The sequence below is a fragment of the Galendromus occidentalis genome, unplaced genomic scaffold (assembly GCF_000255335.2).
Source record: "Galendromus occidentalis unplaced genomic scaffold, Mocc_1.1 scf7180000077527, whole genome shotgun sequence".
NCBI lineage: Eukaryota > Metazoa > Arthropoda > Arachnida > Mesostigmata > Phytoseiidae > Galendromus > Galendromus occidentalis.
Window position 1 is genome coordinate 1,380,409 of NW_003805515.1, and position 24,349 is coordinate 1,404,757.

General features: G+C 51.1%; 1 protein-coding gene across 1 annotated transcript in view; it reads left to right on the forward strand.

Moving 5' to 3' along the window:
• LOC100899239 (ATP-binding cassette sub-family G member 8) overlaps nt 1–23,962 on the forward strand; it is a 33,616-nt gene extending 9,654 nt beyond the window's left edge. The window contains exons 3-12 of the mRNA XM_029112785.1: nt 17,496–17,683; nt 17,799–17,920; nt 18,833–19,027; nt 19,861–20,085; nt 21,005–21,147; nt 21,325–22,639; nt 22,742–22,818; nt 23,121–23,410; nt 23,518–23,635; nt 23,713–23,962. Of these exons, the coding sequence (XP_028968618.1) occupies nt 17,496–17,683; nt 17,799–17,920; nt 18,833–19,027; nt 19,861–20,085; nt 21,005–21,147; nt 21,325–22,639; nt 22,742–22,818; nt 23,121–23,410; nt 23,518–23,635; nt 23,713–23,898 (2,859 nt within the window). The 3' untranslated portion in view covers nt 23,899–23,962. The remainder of the gene's footprint in view (nt 1–17,495; nt 17,684–17,798; nt 17,921–18,832; nt 19,028–19,860; nt 20,086–21,004; nt 21,148–21,324; nt 22,640–22,741; nt 22,819–23,120; nt 23,411–23,517; nt 23,636–23,712) is intronic.
• Nucleotides 23,963–24,349: the final 387 nt, after the last annotated feature.

Below are 24,349 nucleotides of genomic sequence, written 5' to 3' on the forward strand. Positions count from 1 at the left end.
TGGTGAATCTCGCTGGTCCGCTAAAATGGTATCTCTTCTTGAAATAGTTGTCTGATGAACTTTGAACTCTCGGCGCATCAAATTGGTCGGGTACCTTATTAGTACGGAATCACGTGAATGTCAAGTGAAAGAATGTCTCGGATGTACGCTGGAATCCAAGATTCTTCTCGTCGATGGTATATCGAATAAGTCCCCTGAGAAACCTGGTTCTCGGCCGCGTCGCAACGAGCCGGGCTCGGATTAGGGTATACCGGTCACGAGGACCGAGGTTAATACTCGAAAAGTTTCTAGTATGTCGCTTGTCAGGGGCGTCGATGGCATCGAGCTCTGGCTTCACGCGGGAATAATTTGCATCATGTGCGATTCCCTCGACGAAGAACGCAAAGGCTTGAGTATAAATGACATCTTTGGGAGAGTACCGCCAGAAGAGTCCTCTACCCCAATCCTCAGGGGGAAGGGAGATGTTCTTCTCCGGAGTCCGAGAATAAGTGGATCGATCCCTCAAAGTCTGATTGATTGGATCTTGAGCGAAAGAGGAACGTTTCGGATGCTAATTGAAAGTCAATGAGGAGAGCCCCACGACGATTTCATTTTTTTCGGAGATTCCCACGGAGCGAGGCGACTATTCACGGAACCCGTCACAGCAGGCGACGAATGTTACATGCCACGAAACAGGTGTACGATGATTCCATTCTGGGGTTTTATCGAGATGCCCCGATTCCACAGCTCAGACTCAAATCAAATTCAAAGCATTTGTGTGTACAGAGTTCTACATGAGGCCCGGCAGGATCATCTAATCTCGCGCCAAATCAGGATACTCTAGAGTGAGGGAACGTGACCGTACGGTACAGCTATTTTTCGACATCTGTCAAAATCTTCGAATGATACCTATACCCTCTGAAGAGCATGGCGTCGTCTGCTGAGCGGCTAGCTGACTTCGGTCGACCGAAGCATCTGTCAAGCCAGCGGCAGAACCACCGTGAGTTTCCTAACGAGGGACAAGAGCCACCGTAAACGTACCTTCGGGGGAATGGCAACGAATGGGCCGCTGCCGATACCCAGTAGCACGGAATTAGAGTCCGAAGCGACGAGTTTGACGGGTCACGAACCACACGAAGCACAGCCGAGCTGTGCAACGTCGCAGGTGTTTTCGGTGGTCGGCTCGGAGCGGCTGCTATCCGACAAAACGTCGGAGCGGTCGGGCGCTTGGCACACCGAAACTCTCTGTCGAGCTTGCGCGCATACCGTGTGCAGGTAAACGAGCTCCGTCTGACCTATCGCTCGATCGGTTCCAACAAGACTCTAACAAGACGGACGCCTTTATGGCTTAAGCGAGCGGTGATCACCGGTCACCGAAAGATCGTGGGGGAGATAGTCTCCGGTCCGCCCAGAGTTTTCTGTACGTCAAGAGCTGGGACTCGAACTGTGTGGGTGGATATAGTGACACCCTAAGAGATCATAAACTGAACTCACCTATATCGTTCTGGAGCGATTTTGCGCTCATGGTGGACACGATGCGGACAGAGTTCTCGCCGGCACACAAGCTGGACGGATACTTGGCTGGTGTTAGCAGAAGGCAGCCAGGCAGGGCGGCAAGCAGGGAGCGGAATCCATGCCAGCCAGCCAGGCATCCAGCCATTCAGCCAGTCGGTCGGCGGCAAACCGGGAGAGGGATTGAGAAGAACCGAAAGCGCGCCTTCAGAACGTCGCTCGCTACCTAGAGCGATTCCCGCATCGCCACGGCACAGCTTCCATTGATCGCGGCGACTGCGTGTGTGGCTTTCTGCCGCTGCTGTTCCCAGCCCGTGTTTCTCGTGCTCGGCGCAAACGCTGAAGACGGACCGTGCGTGTTCCCGACTTGTGCCCTTCAGACAGTTGCACTCTACAGATACATGTATGTATCAGCTCGACATGGATTAGTCGATTGAAACAGCCGGACGCTGAGTGCGGTGGCGGAACAGGATAAACGTCTCGTCTCTTCACGTGGGGGAAACTTCCGAGCTGAACACTGAGTAAGTTCTGTGATTTTACGCCTTATTCCTCACCATCTGAAGTGCTTGAGGCTCCCGGGGAGCGTGGTGACAGAATATATGTGGGCTGTCTCGATCTCGCCGTCGACGCTTTGTCGCTGTCACCCGGGACCTCCAACAGTATCCCGGGGCCGAAGTTTCTCAGGGTATCTCCGGTATTCATCAGACATTCTAGAGAAGTAGAAATTCATCAGAGCAGAACCGGCGAGTCAGATATAGTAATCCATTAATTTGTGAATTATCTAATTTATCGTTCGGATCCGTACCAAGAGTTCTGTTGGCGATCTCGAGAACGAAAACTCGGGAGCGATCGCAACTGTTCTACTCGATGAGCGCTGAACGATCACCTGCTCTCGAGCGACATGTGTAGCTCAGCTGGATGATTCGGATCTCACCGCACCGAGTGCTCTACCCGGCAAGCGATCGGCCTGAGCGACAGACGGACACGGGTTGTGCTTGCTCTTTGTGAGAATCGACGAGCGTAGTTGCTCCGAACCTCTCCGCCTGAAGTATTTCAGTGTAAATTACAGAAAACGAAGCTCCGTTATACTCCGTGCGGTCGGCCCAACCACGTGTCTTGTCCGGATTCGAAAGTCATCGGAGAGTAACAAGCCCAGCCGATGGGAAGGTCCGAGTCAAAACCCCCGGTTTTTCCTGTCTAGGGAAGCATGTCCGAAGCATGAGTAGCTCTGATTAGGATGAAGACGTAATCAAGGTCTCGGTCGCACACATCCACCGGGTGATGTTCTTGTGGAGCCGCCGTAGGCTAGAGGATAGCGTTGCTGCGGGTTGATGACCCTAGCCGAAGTCGAAGCTCGCTCGTCCGCTCGCTGCCTTGCTAGCTAGATGGCTAGCTGGCCGCGAGGTTCTGATGTACCGTCGAGGCGAACGACGCTTTGCTTTCAAGTACTTCACCTGGCGGCAACGTTGCCGCCACCGACCGCTGTCTATCTGTCAGTAGAACAAATTTGACAAGTCTCAACACGAGCCGGCCAAATCGACCGTCCGTCGGCGTTCCTCGGCCGTTCGGTGAAAGTATCGTTGCAAACCTGAACAAGTCGGGTAATCTTCAGGTGCCATCACAGACTTCGAACGTGCCCACTGGTGTTCGTTCGACAGGCAGATATCCCGAATTATTTCCGAAGCCATTATTTCTGCTACTTTTCTGTCGAGGCGGAGCTGAATCCTGTTTCTTATAGGCCATGAGATCCATGTGAATCCAGGATCGATCTCGGAGGAGGCTCGACTGTATCGCGTCATATTCCAGGATAGAGTCTCGCGGATAAAATATCTTCGCATATTGACAACAGGTGGCTCCCGAGATCGCTGGCCCGTATATTCTCTGATCGGACTGGAATAGTGAAGTAGTTGCGGTAATGAAGCTTCAAGATGTTTCTGAAACACGAATTATACCGGATAAATCGCCATAGATTCGGATCACTGCCACCATGCTCGAATTTAGTGACCGTAGCCTCGTGCTGAATGCAATACTTACCGCAGAAGCCGCGTGGCTCTTCGGTCGCTTGCTCGGTCAGCTCGTTACTTATCTCGTGAGCCTTTACTCATGCATGGGAAACGAGTTGGCTTTCACTCGCATTCGGGAAGAATTAGCTTCTTGCCCCGGTATGCTGCGGTGCTCTGATTGCCCAAGCGTAATTGGTAATGGTTCATTGCTTGCTACGAATCCTCGGCAGAATCTGGGATGACTCCCTCGAGGTAACCGATAGATGTGAAGACCGTCGAAGATCAATCCAGATGGGCAGCTTTAGAAGTTGTACTGTCGTAGTTCGAACGCGTTTGGAATGATTTCGACAGCGTCCTTGAAGGATCATGGGTCAGATATTCTCTCGATCTAACGGCGATCGGCGTGATGGAACAGAATCACCATTTTGTGAAGTTCAGTCTTCCGGTCCGTACGATCATGCGTTCACGAAGTTCAGGTTCTGCAGAATAATGTCAACTTGATGCGAAACTCGGATTGTCCTGCTCGATATGCGCCGGATATTACGAGGGTTGTGTCGTGGATAAGACTTGACGAACAAGCAAACTCCTTGTTGAGATCTCCGTGGCACCGGAGGCGCTCCCTCTCCTTATCACGGCTCGGCTCTGCCTCGATGTCAGAGTTTAACATGTTCCGAATGAAAGGAACGAGCCCCGACGATGAAAGAGCAAATAGTAGAGAAATTCGAAATCGATGATTGATGTGGGCTCGTCAAACGCTCTGTCAGTGTTTCGATTATTTCATTCTTCCGATATTTCTTCGCTGCGTTTCTCGATCGAAGGGATTGATGGGATGAGCCGTCGGAGCGGTGCCACGAAGCCCGACACAACGTTGAGAGCTCTTCGCCGAGGTGTTAAACATTTCCGAACTTCGTTCACGCCTCGTCTGCTTTCATTCTTCCGGCGTGCAGAATCCACCCAGAGAGAAATTTTCGAAGCGAGAAAGAGATGCCGACTATCGACTGAAGAGAGCCCAGATATTTATTCAGTCATCATCCTTTTGGCTCCCAGCGCCCCGAACGCTGATGAGGCGAGAGAGCGGCATGAAATCTGAAAAATGTGTCATTTATCAAGAACCGCTGTTCCCTCGATGGTGAAGTGAGAGATCCAACCGATTTGGCGGTGACTTTGGTTCGGGTCGTGTCAGAGTCACAATCACCGGCAGCAATCTGGGCCAAGATTATTATTTTTATTGCTCTTTTCTCGTGGAAGAAGAAGACGGAGAACGATCCAGAAAGCAAATTCCCACGGAGAACCTCTTCGATTCTTCCGATCGCGGCGGCGTCATTCTGGTTGCCTGAGATGATCTTGCCTGGTTGGGGCTTTGGGAAGTTTCCACGTGAGTCCGACTCGGAATGAAAAGCCGCTTTACTCGAGTCAGTGTTCGCTGGATCTTCCGGATCGGAAGTTCACAGAACCAGCCTCGTCGACCCTCAGCAAGAGATGCTCAGAAAAAAACCGGGCTTCCGTCATTTGATCCGAGCTGGTGCGGAGTATTCCTAGCTTCTCCCGGGATTTTCTTCGGAGCTTCCATCTTGCTCCCCTTAAGTGTGTGGTGCGGTGCTACGTTGGCCTAGCTCGTAGAATCGAGTGCACCTCCTTAGTTCCATGAATCCTCTGTCTCGCCGGTCAATCGTCGGAAACGGATATATCAAATGGATACGAACGGAATCCCCATCAATGACTGACTCATCATTCATCAGCTCTGAGTAAGCCCAACTCTCACCCCACCGCAATGCTCAATGCCCCCCGGAATCGAAGGACGCGAGGAAAGTCAAGGAATCGAGACACCTCGTCCGATTAATCACGCGGGAAACTGAGGGTCAGAGGGAGACGCGACTTTGCTGAATGCTCGCAAACCCTGTCCCCAAGCAGGGCTTCCTTATCCGTTGGAGCTCCATATAGAGTTTTCGGAACGCAATAAAAACCTAGTCGACCTTGCTGTGACCATGTCCATAGCAGGAAATTCAGACCCCTGTCACTCACGCATTGAATCGCAACATTTTTTCATCGATTTATCACACCCTTACAATTGTGCTCCATTCCGGTATTCGCCGACGGCTTGTGAACGTTCCTGTTCTGAAACGAGTTTCAATGTCTGCGGGGAAAAAGGAGCCAAGAAGGGGAAGAAAAAGCCCACAAGGGGAAGGGAAGCCTAGAAGTATGGGTCGCGCTGTTTCCACACCCTGTTGGTGCGATTGCCTCGTTTCCAGAGAGGGCTTCCCGTGCGCTCGGATCTAGTTGCAGACGGCGAGTGATGCCGTGCTCTTATTTGGCGCCGATGCAGCACCCCATACCCAAGGTATCGGAGCGAGTGGCACGGCGGAGCCTACTGCAATTCTTGCAGCTTACGGGATCAACTTCATTGAACGGAGAGTTCCCGAGAGAGATCCACGAGAGAGAAGAAGAATTCAGCGGCCATCAGGCTCACCGGCCCTGTCACATGGAACGCTTGAAACGCTGTTGTCCATCATCTCCGTTTCTCCATCGAGGAAGAAGATGAAAAAAATGCGACCGAAACGGGCAAGAAAAATCTGGAAGGCACGCCTCCCATGCCCCGCAGAAATGCAGTCCGACATTAATTCCCATCATTACTCTTATACTTTCCTTTGACAAGAGAGAGGGACTGGCCTATGATAGACGGTGATACTGGCTGAGCGAGCGATGTTGTTGAATGAGACAGATTTTCAGCCACGGGTCGACAACGGGCCCTTTTCCGAGAGAGGAAGCGTCCAGTCGCTTCAAAACCTACTCCAGGACCGACATGACTCATGACCGCAGTACTGAATTAGAGACCCATGGGCGATTCATGTTTCGACCAAGTGATCTCCGTTTCTCTCTCGACCGAGAATCGTAGAATATTTACTCGACTCCCAGAAAAACGATCCGAGGAATGTTCTCGATGAGAGGCTTGTTCCCAAGAAATGTCGGACGGAATCTTCGGCAGAACGTTCGATCTGATATTCTGTGTCTCATGGGTGGGCCACTGACCGATATTCCCACACTTTCGCTCCTTAGAAATTAAGCCTACTGGGAAGAGCTCACATCATGGAAACCGAATACACGAGGGCCGGTGCCATGGTGTTCTTTCTTCTGCTGCCGTTGTGGTGTCAGCGCAAAATTGTTGGCGAGCCGTTTGTGACAACTATGAAAATAGCATAAGGAAGGTCTCACTGACCGCAAGACACCCGTCGCACCGACTGCTCTCGGCTCGCGCGTGCGGTGCCGCCAGCGGGTGTCAACGCGCACCAGACTGTCCCACCAGTCAATTTTCCTCGTTGACAGGAAGGAATCGAGACATGTGGCAGACCCCTCCTACGCTGCGGGGTGGATGGGGGAGCTCGAGGCACGAATCCTCCAGTGGGGAATATATGATACCCTCGATCGCTCCGCATCATTGTCCTATAGGGAGAATCGATCAGCGAGTGGAATCGGAGCCGGCCAGAGATTGAGCGGAGCTTCAAAGAGATCCTGATCTTCTCGTCCTCCGGAATTGCCCGGTATCCGCTGATACTAATCAGCAGGGCCTGTTGCTCGAGCTCCACCTCCTTGTAAGCGAGGAGCTGCACGCTGGAAAACAATTCAATCCTGAGAGTTCACGGCATGGATCCAGTCGGACCGTTCAGCCAAAGAAGAGAAGAAGTCGTAAAGACCCTGCGTCAGTCTTACCAACTTCTACTATTTCAATTTCTTTCGGATGATGCCTGCGGTCCCGCTTGGTGATAGTAACGGTCAGCAACCTTCGCAAGGAGAGTTGAACGTGGAATCGCCTCAACTTTCATCGGCGTCATCTTGTTTACCTGAAACGATCATTGGGAGTTGTTGATGTTATTGGGTGGAATATATTTTTTTCGCCTTCTTCCCCGCCATGTTCCCCCAAAGCTGGGCCTCCACATCGACCGTTCTGCATATGATGGCGACCATAACGATAAATTCAATGACGCTCACAAGCAGCAGCGAGTCCTTCGACAAATTCACCTGACCGCGACTCCGGTCACCAGCACCGCTCGACGATCCGTAGTAGTTGTTCATCGTGTCATTTCCGAGTTCGGTCGCCTGCTCGATAGTAGCACCGAAATCGAAGCCGAATACATGCCTGAGCATAAGAGCGGAGCATTTGAACGCTACGGTGGAGGAAAAGTCGGAGCTGAAAGACCGCGTGTCGAGCGTTCACTCGACTGGGGCCCCAAGCGATACGTGCCACATCATTCGGCGACTACGCACTGTGCTGACTGGCAGGCCTGAGAAGACTTCGGCTACTGAGCGGAATAGTCAAGCTGCCTCGGGCGCAATTCACCAGGAAGAAAAGCAAACATCAAACAAAACCGTGGCAAAGAGGTCGGGAGCGCGCGAATAGGCGGAAAGGCTCTTGCGTAAGAAGTCCTGACCGCATGCAGACAAAAAATATGCAAATCGATCGTACGCCTAAATTGGATGAAACTCGTTCAATAATTGTGCGAGACTCCCCGAGAGAGGATCGAGAACGGCCCTGATAAGGATCCGGCTTTCGTCTTCGATGGTCCCGCCAGTCTGCTCTACATCGTGCCCGACCACGGTACACGAAGGTGCACTGCGAATTCTCTACCGGTCCAGGAACAGCGTTCGGAACTGCGAATCGACCGTTAATGCGACGAGACGGATATCGACGAGTCGGAATCGAATTCTGCCCCTAGGGCCGGAACCCGAAGGTAATTTGAGCGGTTCGCTTCATCGTCGAGGGTTCTGATTATCCCCCTGGGATTTCTGGTCTGAAAATCCACCGTGGGAACGGCGCGGCGGCCGGGAGCGCTTCGTCACAGACATGAATAGTATTATTACAAACTGACTCTCGAACACGTGATGTTCTTCAAGCCTCCGGTTCCCGCTGCTCCCCATTTGTTCCAGTATTCGTGTATCATTTCGGCTCATTACTAAACATCAGGCTATCTGGCTCTCTCGCTCTACCGGATCCCTGGGAAGCGGGTAACGGCAAGGGTAATTCTCTGGTTAGAAACGCATTTCCCGATATTAATGCCTCCCCCCAACGGAAACGAGATGTTGCTCAAACCGCCCGTGTTTCTCTCCGTTTGCCTTCCCCATAATTCTGACTGATCTGAAAAACATCCTCCGGGGCTTCCACGGCTTAATAATCATCACAGGGGCCTTATTGCAGCGAGGAAACATTTTTATCGTAGATTCTGACAGCGATCTAAAGATCTTCCCGAAAACCCCCAGTTTTCTTGGGCAAGGGTCTATGTATATGTTTGTATTTTTGCTTGAAACCCTTACGAAGCGCCAGGTACGGCGGACTTCATGAGATTTCCCCATAAGCTTAAATGCAAACTATTTACATAGACGCGCTTTGTTTATAGTTTTGCACTCGGATCCGTCCCCACAAGATCGCAATCGGCTTCACACTGACGCCTGAAGAAATCACGACGAGCGTCGACCTTACGACGCTTCTCTCTTGTAGACGGGGTCCGATTCACCCATTTGCTGGGCCAAGTGATTCGACCGCGGGGAGCGCTCCTAACGAAAACGAATTCAATCCCTTAATCGACACCCCTACCTTATTGTGGTGGGGATTTTTTCGTAATTGAATTTTCTGGGAGCTGGAAAGCCGAGAGCTCTCGCTACTCAATGCTGTCGCCCAAGTTCGACGACTTCTGACTGATTGTGAAAATTCGAATGAGTGTCACAAATCCTGTCTATTGAGTCGCTGGGTCAACGGGTCGTTTTCTGGGTCGTTTTTCGACGTCACCTTTCGTTTTTTGATATTCTGCTTCTGGGGAATATCAGCACATGTAGCGGCAAAGTATATTTCACTCCGCGAAAGCGTTACCGTTATGACTTCGGAGAATTTCCGTCGCCGCGGTGCTCTCTCCTCTAGTCAGGAAAACCTCGAGTCAACATAGAGCCATTCGGGCCGCTTGAAAAAATGAAGCGGGAGAACGAGAGAGATCAACCTTCACAAGGTCAACGCGGCAAATCTAGTGACGAGAATATGTCGTTCGGAGATATTCGGCGAGATACGGATGTTGAAGAATCTGACGGCCCGTCACTACTTACAAAAAAAGGAGCCCACGACTCGAGTCTTGCTGAGGTTTCAAGATTGATCGTTCGATAAGTTTGCGACGATTCCCAGCACCGGTAGAATTAAACAAAACGATTCGGATTTGGCCTGAGCACTCAGAAGCAGAAACAAGAACTAGAGGGGAAGGATGCACAAGGAGACGTGTCCTGGCAGCTCGGGTTATTTTTCCCTTTCTAATCAGTCATTCATCGGCGGGCTCGCAACTGCCAATGATTTTCGAAGTTCCATCACGTCGAAGCTCGGCTTTCTTCGACAGCCGTCGATGGTGCGGAAACAATTATTCAAAGTTATGCACATAGTCACACAATAAACCTGACCCGTTTACGAACGCTTACTTATTCTGTGGCTTAGAGTCTCCATCCACCGCTCACCGCAGGCACTTCAAGGGTCTTCGAGCGAAGATTCTCCGCTATTCCTTTCACCGTTGCTGAACTGTAAACAAACGCATGCCAGGATTAGCTTCAACGCTGTTCGCGGTGAAGGAGCGTAATTCGGTATTCACGGAGTAGGTCCCGACAATGAAAATCAGCGACTGAACAATGAGAATCCCGAACTTTCGGATTAGCGCCCGGAACCGAGTCCTTTCTACGAATGAGTCTGTAAACTAGATTGAAAACGTACCGCAATCGAAAAACTATGGTAAGCCGGATTGGCCTTCAAGTTATCGAACGAGAGCTCTTCCAACAAAGCATCGGCGTTATCGCCTCTTTCTCGAAATTTCATCTTTTTCCAAGAGATGGCCGCCGCAAAACTACTGTCCGATTCGTCACGGATCAGAGCGCGAGCTTCCATCAATTTACGTGTGTGGCCTTTTCCGGAACGGGACCTTATGGCATATTACGATGTTTGCAATTTCACTCGGGCTATTGCCATCGACATGAAAGAGGAGTAGAAATGAATTTTTCGGATACGGCGTTGATTCGGGGGACCGTCATTCTCGTTACCCAACATCTCTCGTGATGGGCATTGGTCGATGTATCTGTTCCTTCACGGTAACGTGCGGACTTTTGGAATGAATTCATAGTGCCCGAGCTGGATTCCGCATCGCCTGTCGAGTCGACGCAACGTCAATCATTGCCGTGGTCGATGCGGCGTTCGCGACTTAGTGACGGATCTTCATCGGTCCGATTCAGACTTTGTTCGTGCATTTGCTCCGTCCGATCATATGGCGGAATAATCGTCACCTAGAAGAGAAGAATTTTCGGAACATGGGCAGTCGGCCGTGTGATCTTCCGCCGGCAAACACTCGCTCACGTCTCTGACGCTGTCGTTGCCCAGTACCCTGGAATTCTTTGTCACGCAATGTGTGAGAAGCAGATGACGTAATCTACCTCGATACCGAGCTACAACTCGTGGATGACTCGCGTCGAGCCAGCCGGGAACTTGATGGCGGAAATTCTCTTTTTTCTACCGGTAATCATGTTTGTTTTGAAGTTCATGAACTCTTTTCGTGGCTCCGATGGAGATGTCTCGCGCTGCTTGGAACAGCGTCCTGCTCGAACAAAAACCTGAGCGACCTGTGTACAGCGTCCGTGTCGCCTAATCGTGATTTCTGGCGCGACATGAATCGGTGTGGAGATGCAAATCAGAATATTAAGCATTCTTCTTTCTGATCTGATGAGTATTCGCTTCAATCGACTCATGCTCTTTTGAACAATAATCAGGTTCTGGAGTTCCTATGGACCTTGATCATTATTTTCTCGCGTGCTTCCACAGACCACAGAAGCTAGAAATGGTACATATCGTCAGTATTAGCATAGGCTCTACACGGACGGAGGAGAGACTGCAGGGAAGAGCGGAACGTCCACCAGATACAGGCTACGTCGGGCCACCGTCGCGTCATTCGAAAACGCGGCAGACGCTACAGGGAAGCGAGTAGCTAGTAGGCAGACAATCAGTCAGTCAGTCAGTCAGCCAGTCGAACAGACAGCTTCCGGAATAACTGTTCGAGAAGAACTACTCCTCTAATAGGTCTTTCCAGCGGCGTCTACTTTGCATAATTGTCGGCGCTCTCCGACGGAATGTCATCTGGACTTGGTTTTTTGTTTCTGCTGCAGTCGGGAAGCCCAGCTCATATGTTTGGAGAGGCGAACGCCGGCGAACGGTAGGCACACCTCGTTTGCTCGGTGAACGGCAAATTTGATTGCCTGTGAATCGGAGCCACTTTATGCCGCAATGACAGCAAACCTCGCACCGCTCGTGAATAAGTCAGCAAGGGGGGCTGTACCGAATTCGTTGCGGTCCAGAGTAGTTCATGCTGGACGTGAAATCGACTGGACTCCGACAGATCCTGAGTTACGGGTTCCTAAATGGGACCCGCTCGGTGAAGACCGATTGCGACTTGGAAGTTCAACCTCGGGAACGGAGAGCTGCCATTTCTCTGACGCGCTTCTCGCTGTTCCGAACTCCGGCTTCACAGCGCTGCATTCGCCTTCTTCGACTCGTTGCCCGACTCCCTCCTCATAGAACGGTTATCGAGTCAGGATCCTGGGAGAATGATCCTGGCGAGAATTTCCTGCAGACAGAAAGCCGAGAAGCGAATTCTCTGCCCTTCTGTTTCTCCCGTCTTTTCTTGGACGCTCAGATTCGCCCGCCGGTCGGCTTGTGGACAGTGTGTTTGTCGATTTGTTCGTTGAAGTGACTGCCCGTCGTCCGACTAAGAACCCTCGAAGCGACCGCTTTCGAAGCAGTCCTTCGGGATGTTCCCGGTGTAAAACAGAACAACGACAGGAGACAACGAATGAAGCGTTCCACGGAGCAACGCAGCATCCCACAAACACTCGAGAAACCGTTGAACAAACAGAAACCTTTGTGTGAAGACCACTTTGCTTACAAGGTTTCACACACAAGTTTTCGAGGAACAGAAATAATTCTGAATCTGTTCTTCATCTAGATCCACGATTCCCTGCGCGGAATCCAAAAAGGATGCGACCCTCAAAGTTCACTTTTGAATCTGATTCGTCAGTGAATCGGAAGGACCTGTGGGCGAAGCATCTCCGTCACCTTGCTGTGATGATTGAAAAATTGAAAAATCGTATTGCGAGGGGAGGGTTCACTCTTATGGTCGTCGCGAAGAGCGATCCGACCGATGGGTGCCCAGAGAGCTCCAATCTCGCCACTCCGACGAAACAACTAGCATAATGTTAGCATTATCCGATATCACCTTCGTTTGATATTGCACGTCCCTTGTTGCCACGGAGATTTGAAAAAAAGTTTAATTTGTAAAGCCATCCTTTCAAACTTGTCGTTGCCGTGATTGAAGTCGTTAGCCTGAAAACGCTTTCCCGCTCATTAGAGTCGGAGGCTTCGCAGGCGACCTTGCGATGTCAAGGTCTTGCTTTGTGGACCAGAGTAAAACAGTTGAGTAACCGGCACGCTGCCCCGACCAACGCGGCTGCGCTTATAACCCTCCGCCCGTGTCTGGCAGTGTGATGCCCTCAAATTAACAATACCAGCCGGTCGACACAGCGGACAGCCGTCAGATGGGTCAAATGGACAGACCTACGTTCATCGGTCGCCCGAGTTCGACTTGAGCTGAATAGTCAAGGGAGGAAAGTCGCCTGGTCGTGGACTGTATCCGTTTAGGTGTTTCGGAGCAAAGGCTTTTACTGCGAATAGAATGGAAGGAAAACTCGCGCCGCCAGAACCGCACCACTTCTAATCGAAACGCTTTTCCATGGAGAGGAGCTCCTGCTGCTCGGCATGCCTGCGGCTCCGCCGAATTCTGGTTCAGGGCTCTCGTTTGAAACGAATTGGGTCGACGTCGGCCGCAGATGCCAACGACGGCAAGAGAAGCGACTAATAAATCCACAAACCGAGGGGCTGACTGGAAGTCTGCTTTGCTGTCTGACTCGACTCACAATGAGTAAGGTTCTAGCTCCGAAGGGAACAGATGCGCAATTAGCTGCCAACAAATTGAGCCCCCGTTGTAGGGCGAGGCGCAAGGCAAAACGGGAAGAAGAACATAACCGACATCTTCCATAAGATCAGGAAGTTTCGCATTGCCTTACCGTCGCATTAGTCTCTTCTGGCAAACATTTCCTCACTCCTCCACGCATCCCCCCTTCCGATCATTCCCGCTGCGATTCTCGATCGGTTCGAACCCTCCCCAACAGGAGTCTCCCGAAATTCCCATGCGGATCTCCAGTGAGTATATGGCGTTCTTCCGACCCCCCTCACCCCCCGGAATACGATGGGCGAGGATCCTAGAGGAACAAGAATCTGATGCGAGGCCAGGGCTCGAGCGGTGCGTAAATTTTATTGGGTACAGTTCTTCGAAAAACTCTCTCATGCCGCGCCGCATGTTAGCAACTTTGGAGACGTATATTCTCCATATCGCGGCGAAAGTAGCCGATGGGTCTCGTGACAATACACCAACCAACCGCTCGCCTCCTACAGCACGTGAAGAGGAGTCGCGGTGTCGATTTCTGTATTCCGCTTCGATGCGTACCTGTCCTCGGCACATTTTGATATTATTGTTACCGGTTATTGGTCTTCCAATGCAGAGGTTCCCAACCGGGGTTCCACGGAACCCTTGGGTTCCGTGGCGGATTGCGCGGAACCCCAAAGTCTACCTGCGGAACCCCTACGGAACCCCTGCGGAACCCCTAGGGATGGAAGAAAAAGGTTGGGAACCACTGTTCTAATGGATTCTTTGATATGTTTCATTTGTTGTGAAATTTTTATTCGGGGACGCTATGGATATCCTGACGCCGTGCCCGACTGAGATTTCCGGCGTGACGGGCCTTATATTAGTCCCGATTCGCATCATAGAAATCGAGCTCCGACTCATGGATACGTCGAGATCCGACTGATGCTAAATCCTACATATTTTTTTTGGCCTACCATTGCTCAGCTTTTGGAAATTGTTTCGGCCCCAATGCCGTGGGGGCACCGTGGCGAGGCGAGAGCTCCAAGATAGTGAGAGATGTTTTTCCAGCTAAAAACTGCCCACTGAGCGGCTCTTGTGCTCTTCGCCTTCATTGTCGCCGTCTTTTTTTGATCGTCTTTGCTCGGACTCGTGTGCTCTTCTCTGTGGGCCGCCGCTGCTGCTGGTTATGCAACTCATTGTGTGCCGTCCGCTCCGCTCTTCTCGTTCCAAGCGCGCTCAATCCCACGTGCGACGGTTTGTCTTCCTCGGTCTATCCTTTACCTGCGCAATCTCTGCAACATTTCACCCAGGCAGATTCTATATCATACGTCCAATATTTGTGGGAAACTCATGTTTCCTCCCTCGCGCGGTGCCCCCAGAGTCCCTGGGAGCCAACCGACGAGTTTGAATATGACTTACAATTGGGTATTCCATCAATGAACTTGACGGTACTCTCAGTACTTCATGAAGTGCAGTGATTTCCGAGCTTTAGCTCATGAATTCGATATCCCGATTCATTATGAGGTGCTCCACGATTTCCTTTGCGAACTGATTGGCGAATACGCTCTTGAGAACGAACGGAACTGGAACCTTCACCAGCGTTTTCTCCGGAGCTGATATCATCGCGAGAGGAGTCGAAAGTCCACTGGTACCCGGATTCCTTGATTGAATACAGCACGATCAGGGGCCAGCTCTGGAAGCGATCAAATCCGAGCCAAAAGAAATGGTATTCGTTCGCCTTCCTACGGAGACCCTTAGTGGCTTTCACTTCTTCGATTAATAAATTATGAACACACCCGTGGTGGTCCATTGTTCTCGTAGAACCGGTAGTCGAATGCTTAATCGTTTGCTGCGGATGAATTCAATAATTGCTCAGAATTCTTCGCTCCACAATAGCTCTGGCACGACTGAGGCTGCTGGGACAGCGGATTTTCATTGAAGATAGCGTCGTCATCGGAAATCCGCAGTGCCTTCTGTTTCGTTTGCTCAGACGCGAGCATTGTGTCATTTTTTTCTCTCTCAAAAGACGATTCCGAATGTTCAATGTGTGACGGCTTGCGCGTCAAGTTCGTCGTTGTAGTCGACACCCCCTCAATGCAGATTTCTTCACGCAGTCGTGCGCCGACAAAGAATAGGTGATCACGTCTCTGTGAGATTTCTTGACCACCGAGAAGAAGCTCCGCCACATCGATTATCTCCTTAGACTAGACTGATTACAATCCTTCTGTCGACGCTTGTCTCGAGGCCAGAATACGAAAGTCGTGGTCGACAGACATCGTCTACCCCTCCTCTCCTTCGCGCGAATGGCCACTCAGAAAACCTCGTATCCGTCAACGATGACCACTGGACAAAGCAGACCGCACCGAAATGCTCCTCAACGAGGCGACGCGACGCAGACTCCAGCATTGATCACGTCTCGTGGTCGGACAAATATATTTAAGATTCGCTCTACCACTAGGTAATTCTCAGAGTCAGCTCTGGCAGAGTAGCTCTCGTCTGATGAGTCCTGGTGGTCATTGACTTGAAGGATGAGGATTACCACGACGAATGCCGGAGGCGCTCTTGGTTTCAGCTCACGTTATGGGGCCGAGTTTCATAACGGGTTCACGTTGTCAAGCTTAGCGCAAGTTCTGACAAGCATCCGCAGTAGGGCATCATGGGGTCCCGGCCTGCCGCCGACAGTCGGGTTTTGTCGCTAAACATCGACAGCCGTCACACGCCGCATTGGCTGACAGCTGATATACATATATTCTTTGCTACCCTGTGTGATCATCAATGCACCAAAATCCAAGCCCGACGTCGATATCAGACAGAGGGTGACGAACAAGGATAGCGAGGGTCTATCACTTCCTTGTCTTGCTCGAGTCTCGGAGATTTTCGGGTTTTTCGACGAGGTGCCCTGAGGCAATGCCACACTAGTTCAGAAACCTTCCCCCTCCGCGGGGCTCGAGGGTGGGAATTTGTGTCCAGCGCTAGTCGAGGGCCTTGAATTCAGAAGTGAGTCTGGAAATATACGCTCGGATGTCTGGCGATTTTTCTGCATTCGTTTCCGCGCACCGTTTTCAATCAAGCCAGAGAAACTTTTTTTCTTCCGCACCGGGCTTCTGTCCTGTGGAACACAGAAGTCCGACATCGCGCGGAACTTTTGTTCGAAAACGAGAGAAAAACGCAAACACAGTACACCCCGGACATATTCAAATCACTCGCTGTAGAGTGTTATCGCATTCTACGTCTTGCTCAATCCCGGCCGAGAAGAGTTTCCCCGAAGAAGACACGGAAAGTCTCCAGTCTTCGGAGGAATATCATTATTCCCCTATTCAATGTAAATTCTGAGTGCATTCCAAATGGGCGTGAGAGATTCTACAGTCAACTGAAGTTCCCCATCAGACCTCTCTGCTCCTCTGTACGACTTTCGCCTCATGTAGTATGTATATGGGGTACATCGATTCCGTGAGCTTGACATGATATGTACTTCGACTCGGTTCGGTGTTAGACGGAATCGCGATCACGGAACTCGATTCCGTCGGAATTTCGAAGAGCAATCGCGGTTGTCCGGCGTCGTGACTGCACAGAAAGCTAACGTCGCGACGTCTGGTCGCGCCCAGCTTTTCATCGAATTCCAGAAGCGGCGAGGCGCGCTGCAATCCACTCAAATTCTGGACGGAATCCCCGCCCTTTTCCAGTAGATTGGATTCGAGCGCACACATGCAGATGAGTTTTTTGGCGGTCCGAAATTCTTCTGCGAATATCTCCGGAATCGGATCTTCGATTATTGTATAGGTCGATATTTTACCACACTCGCGGGGAAAAATCAAGCGATGTTCCCTGACGAGCATGAGGGGTGACTTTCGTTGGCAGGAGAGGTGATGAAACGTCGACGATTCGGTCATCAATCGACTCATGAGCGTCAGACCGGCCAAGAGATCGAGTGCGCCGATTATTATTCAAAAGTCTCGCCGAAATCAGACTGAACTCGCGCTTATGTGGAGCATGAAGTGATTATTTGATACTTCTTCATCAGGTCGCAGCTCCTAGTGCGGGGCCCGAATCGGAGTCAACGGCCCTACCATCGGACATCATGTGGGAAAATGAACATGAAAATCACGATCCCCTTCACGGAACGCCTGCTGCGGCAGCCAATCAAAGTCATCCATCTAATCGGCACCGGCAGTACTCGGTCCCTCCCACTACAACTACTCCGGACCTGAGGTACCCAGAAAATAAAAATCCTCGAATCCATCTTCTCAATCATACCTCGCGAACGGACATGGGGGGGTGTCTGTTTTGTCCAGGAGCGAATGTACATGAGCAAAATATTCCAAAGGCATTTCAGATACAATTCGGCCACCGAGGATTTGCACGCCTGGAGCATCTATCGGCAGAACCTGAACTCGGATTTCACGGATTCCGCGCTCGGCACCGCTGAGAAATCACAGCGGCCCTTCGGTGAGCTCTAGATCATTCCTTCGCGTGGTGGAAAAGGTTTCAAACTCTGACCGATACTCTGATCATCCGCGATGTTTTAAGGAAGCAGAAGCGGGAATCGGACCTTTCGGAACCATTCGGTCTTCCGCCGTGAAGTTTCCGCAGCTGTTGTTAAGAGCACGGGATCACGAGGAGAAAAAAACAAAAAAAGAACTTCAACACGCACCAATTCATCCACGTCCTTTGAATTCTGCTCGATGAACGGAGAATTTACCCGCGATCTCGCATTTCCGCTTGTCGTCCGTCGATGAGACCTCCGCAGATAGAGCGAATCCCCGATCATCTGTCGAGCTTGTGATCCGCCGGCACCGGTGCGAGGTCGTGATTCGTGATCTCTCTCAGTCAGCCAGATCTTTCCGCCCTTAAGGAGGATAGCGGACATTGCTTTGATCGATTGAATCCATTGTCGTCAGAAATCAGGTGTGACTTAACAAGCAAAGTTGACAGGGCACTTACGAATACCAGTCCACAAGATGAACAAACAGCACGGTGTCGACTGGTGAATTCGATGTCTCCAGCATGGAGAAATAGGGTTGACCCGAATTCGGGACCATAAACCTTGTCAGCGATATCGAATCGATGCTGATATCGAAATTCCGATTATCCGATCGCTCTAGTTCGGCTCCAGCAGTCTGTGACGGATGTTCACAAGTCCGCATCAGAAACCACAGCGATGAATCGAAAGGCTCTGCCTCATTTCAACTCGGGGTTTCTTCCATCTAAAGACGCATTCCCGGAAGCAGGAAAGCTCAAGCAAGATTTTCGGAGCCCCCTGATCCCCGGAGCTCTTAATCTCAAACGTACAGACGAGCAATGGTCAGCAGGCCCTCAGAAGCGGAATTCGACCCAATACTAATCTGGTATCATTCTCAGGCAATTTCCAGCTGCGCGAATCGACGGTGCAAACGATTCTCAATCATCCTAAATATGGACCGAAAGACCGCAACTCAGAGCTTGCGTCCAACATCCAGACGTATTTGCGATTCGGTCTGCCCAGGGTCCATACCTCGAGTTCGTCTAGCGGCGGTGGCAATGGAAGGTTCACTGCCACGGCAAACCTCCTAAAAGGTGAGTTTTCGCTGATCTGGTTCCGGGATACAGGTGGACAAGAGCGGGATGTAACCGGCAGGGGACGCGAGAAGCACGGATATAAGGAGTGACTTTGCACAAAAAACCAAAACAAAGATAGGAGAAAAAATCTGTCAAATTAGCATTGATAAAATTCCCTCTCCTTGTGGTTCAGAATACTAATTTTCGCTTCTTGAGAACCGGGACACCGGAATCAGATCGGGGTTGTCGATATCCTTTCGGACATTGACCGCGCTGAAAATTATTGAAAGCTCGGCGCATTCCAAGAACAGAATTTCCTCCGTGAATTCCGCACTCAACTGTTTAGTGACGAGCGTTTTCGTGACTTGAATAGTAGCGAGTTCCAGTAGGCTTCCATCATTTCGTTACGTATTCCACTCGTGACTTGTGAGTGCGGTTTCTGGTTTGCTTTCGTCCTCTTCGTGTAGACGAGCACATGGTCAGACCTTGCTCGCTCTTCCCTCAGAACAAAAGACCAACCAGCCCATCGGTTGACTGACTGCCTGGTGTGCCCGTCGCCACACACACGCACTCGCTTGCTCGCAGAGAAGAAGACACCAGGGGAGGACGGCAGAAAAAAACAAAAATGTTCGACTGACTCGCCGGTGTCGTTGCCCCGGGGAGTTCTCTCACCGCTCCTGACGGGAGCTCGAAACGAGTGCTGACACCGAGCGTGTTGGGTCAGAAACTACCAATTCGTTCAATCCATCCCGATTCTGCGTGAATGAAACACAGATCTTACCGGGCTCTCCAATTATCCTTGAGTCGAAGCACTCCGAGCCGCGCCGAAAATTGAAAAATCTTCTTTTCAGACACGTCTTCGGGCTACGACAGTTCAGACGACGGTCTAAGGAAACCACCTGCGGGAGATTCGCATCCACAATTAGCTCCCCCTCCCCCGATCCAAGCGACTCCTCAACACCATCAGTCTACTCAGCAGCTGTGCCAAGAATCCCGAGGTAGATATCATTATCTTCCGCATCATCAAGTGAGACAAGAGCCTAACATCAGAACAGAGAGCCACGTTTATGGCTACGGTAAGCCGAGCGGAGGGGTTCCCGGGAACTCCTTCTCCTCTCTTCCCCTCTCCCTCCACAAACTCGCTCTCTCGGAGCGCGCGCACTTCCTCTGCAACAAGCCGACACTTTCTCTGAAGGCGGTTCATGTGGTTCCACCCTCTCTTTCTTCTCCTCTCAAAGGTCCCAGAAGTCATTGTGTATTCCGGGCATCGGCGTTCTCGTTTGGGTTCCTGTACAAGCGGTGATTTTTTCCATGAGGGAACACAACGACGGCACCGAATCGCACCTGATCTATCATTTTTATCTCTTCCGTCGCCGAACTCACTTCGGCATTGTTCCTCCGAAATCTCGAAGCGGAGTTTCCAGTCGATTTACATCACAATGTAATCAATCCGGAGCATCTCACAGGAAGCTGGATCTTCGACCAGTCACCTCGGAGGAAATAGTCTCCACAGAAAATTTCTCCGGCCGTGACAATCCCATTTCTGACACTCGGCTGCCGATTGCGAGCGAAGCGACGTATCGGCTCGCCGTCAAAGTTGAGGACTCAGAAACGTTTGACTTCTTCGATGCTCAATATATTCGCCACCGATTCAATGGCGACGCAAAATTATTCGCTTTTCTCACAAAGAATTCATTCTCGCACGGGATGACGGAGAGTTTTTCTCTCGGTTGCGCTCCTCCGAATGCAAATCTCGTGACAAGCCCTCGTCTGTCGGAAGCTCCATTTTGCCATTTGCTCGCGAGTCTTTTGTTTCATCGGTGCTACCGAACAGCGCCGCAGGTTCTTGGGACTCCAATCTCACGCGGTGATAGTCGTGCTTACATCGTGGTGTTGGCGGTGATATTGGCTGTGGTGTTGGCGCTGATTTGCTGGCGAGAATGACGACTTTTTCCGAACAGCTCCCCGCTGAAACATCGACCGTCTATTTCACAGGTCAAAGAACGCCGCATCGATCTGGCAGCGAGGCGGACCTGATCCAAGAGGACAGCCAGAGCCACCGCTCGTCAAGATGGGACATTTTCCCGCGAGCTCCGAAAGCGAACGGCGCAGCCAACGGAATCCACAACGTGCCCGATGTGAGTTCAGAATACCCTTTCCCGATGAGTACTTACCAATCGACACCTATATGGTCTTCAACCGACTGAACACGAGTGACAAAATGTTCTCAGCGCGAGGACGAATCGCACTGCCCCGCGATCGAGCGCCGTGATCGGTTCCTCGCTCAGGCGTTGATTGGCCGGGTTTTGTTTTAGGGTCGCCGGAGCGCTCTCTCCCATATGTCGGCGAGTTCCCACCACCTGAACAAACTTCCATTCAACCGGGACTCGTTCTACAACTCACTGCCAGGTGGTCCTGATGACGAAATCGGATCGCTGAAACATCCCCATCTTCAAGTGCGCGGGCTGACATTCGAGGTGGATCGCTCGTCGTGGGGACAAAAACTCTGCGGACGGGCCAGAACGAAATTGCTTCTGCTCGAGGGACTATCTTTCGAGGTTCGGGGAGGTGAAATTCTAGCCCTGGTTGCAACTTCAGACAACGAGGGTACAACCCTCCTGGACATTCTCGGCAACCGTGTCGAGAAAAAATGGGGAGACAAGGTCCGTGGCGAGTTCCTCTACAACGGAATCCCGATGGAAGCGGACCGTCTCCAGAACTTCGTCGGTTACGTGGGCAGGGATTTCGAGCTATGCCCTGACATGTCCGTTCGTCAATGGATGCTATTCACTAGTCTAGTTCAAGAGCCCGGAGGTCCGATCAGAGATACGAAGGAACGAATTAATGCTCTTCTGGAAGATTTGGGTCTGGGTCAGTTGCGTCACACGAGAATCGCGGATCTGACCGAGAGCGAGAAGAGAAGACTGAACGTGGCGACTCAATTGCTGCTCGATACCGATATCGTTCTACTGGATCAGCCAATCCAGGGCATGGATATCCTCGATTCGTTCTTCCTGATCGATTATCTTCGGCAATGGGCATCCCGAGGGCGAATCGTCATCATGACGGTCCATCCGCCGACCTTCGAGATATTCTCGATGATGTCCCGAATCGCCATCATCTCAACCGGTCGGATGGTTTACTTCGGACGCCGCCGCGAGCTCCTCGACTACTTTGCCTACATAGATTTCCCCTGTCCTCCTTACAAGAACCCGTCCGACTACTATTTGGACTTGGTCACACTGGACAATCTCTCGGCCGAGGCGATGCTGGAGTCTAGTCAACGTGTTGAAAATCTCGTCGAGCTCTATCGTCGAAGGAACGACGATCATCCCGCTCTCAGCGATCCAGGACCGCCGGGCATCACTCCTCACGGGGTCCGCAGAGCCGGTTTCTTCGGTCAGAGCCTCGCTCTGTGGATTCGGGGCATGATCTACACTTTCCCATACAACGTTGTCCATTTTTTCCGAGACCTCATGTTGGCTGCTCTAATGAGTGTCATCATCGGGTTCATCTTCTGGAACGTGCGCGCGGGCCGCGAGCAAGAGCATGTGTCGGACCGATACGGTTTTTACCACACGTTGCTCGCTCTGTGCATTTGGCCCATACTTCTGAACATGATAAGCGATGGTGAGTGACAAAGTAGCGAGAACAGCTTTTTGAACTTATGACCAGAAAAGTTAGTTCCACCATTTTTTTTCTGCCATGCTCTAACTTCTCGGGAACTTTCAGTGTGGCGAGAAAAAGCTTTCGTATGCAAAGATATGCACGAAAAACTCTACGGAGGATTTGCGTATGTCGCCGCAAAGGTGAGATTCATCGACCGGAACCGATCGACTGGTGTCACTTGACCGAGTAGCCCAGTCTTGCCCATTTCTCTAGGAAACTTTCCCCAGTCTCGAGACATTCTGTTGATGAGAGCCCGCGAAAAAGTCGCCCCAGCATTGCGGGATCGAGGTCCCGGTTCCGAATCAGGGGGCGCGCTTTCTGTCGGAAGCTCAGTAGGGTTCCGAGAATTTCATTTATTCCCTTGAGCAATGCCCGCTCTCCCCCCCTTATCCGGCGTAATGACCCAGTAGCAGAAAGTGGTCCTAACCTATGCCGTTCGCAGGTGACATACTCCATACCGATGTCGCTGTCTATAATGTGCGCATACGTATTTCCCGCCTATTCCATGGCCGGCATACCGTCTCAGGAACACATCTCTAATTTCTTGCCGTACCTGGGCTTCATGCTGCTCTATCTATCGCTTCTCCGATCGATCGCCCTCTGTACTTCCTTCCTATTTTCACGTCGACACGTTGCCGCCATGTTTACCGCATTCATCGTCTCCGTCTTCATTTTCTCTGGAGGATTCGTCGTTCATCTCAACGAGCTCAGCTTCATGACGCAATGGCTTCGGTTAGTTCGGTGTTCGATGAGGCCGCTCCTATCTAGGCGACACATACTCTATCAATGATGACATCAGACCTCGTGGATCGACCCAAAATGTACTCTTTTCCTTGCAGTTCGTTCTCGCCGCTCAAATGGGTCATGCAGGAGATGTCGTACCACGAATTTTCCTCGAAGAGGCACAATTATGAATGTCCACGCAATCCCGTCGTTCTCCAAGAAAACGGAATACAGGTTAAGCTCGACCCGATCGCACTACCAGATCTCTCGGGGTGGAACGGTGATTTTCTCAAATTCGTTCTTTAATTCAGGTGAAAGCCGACTGTGGTTGGTCTGGTGATCGGCACGCCGTGGGACTGTTCTACACGGAAGCGTCTTCGCTCCTACACTCCATTCTAATCCCTCTCGGAATGCAAGTGTTTTTCATCATCGTGTCCATAGCCATTGTTTCGCTGACCAAATTCGACCGAGCAGCAAACAGAAAATGTCGTAAATAATGCTCCTCTACTAAAAACCCTGAAGCCATCAGAATTCTCAAGCATATGGCGAGATGGTCAGTACTAGACCTCGTTCAGTCACAATCACCCGCTTTAGTCGAGGACAACGACGGAGCTACCCTGGGAATCTATTGCGAGACGTCAAAAATTCAGGAGAACACTGAATGGAGATGGAGAAATCTGATAAGGTCCCTTCTTGTCCCGACTCTAGAATGCGGCTCGAATCCGGGAACGAGACCGTGGTATGCGTTGCTCAATGAATTGTACACAACCTCAATGTCATAGGAAATCCTGTTGAAGCAAGCGCTCGAAAGTAGGCGAGCTAAATTATTTCCGCACCTGTTATCCGTAGTTGGCAATATCTCAGCTCGCCTTCAGCATCGCTGATCGAAAATGTCTGACTATTGGGGCGGACTTCGGTCTAGAAAGTATTTTAAATAGAGCATCATCC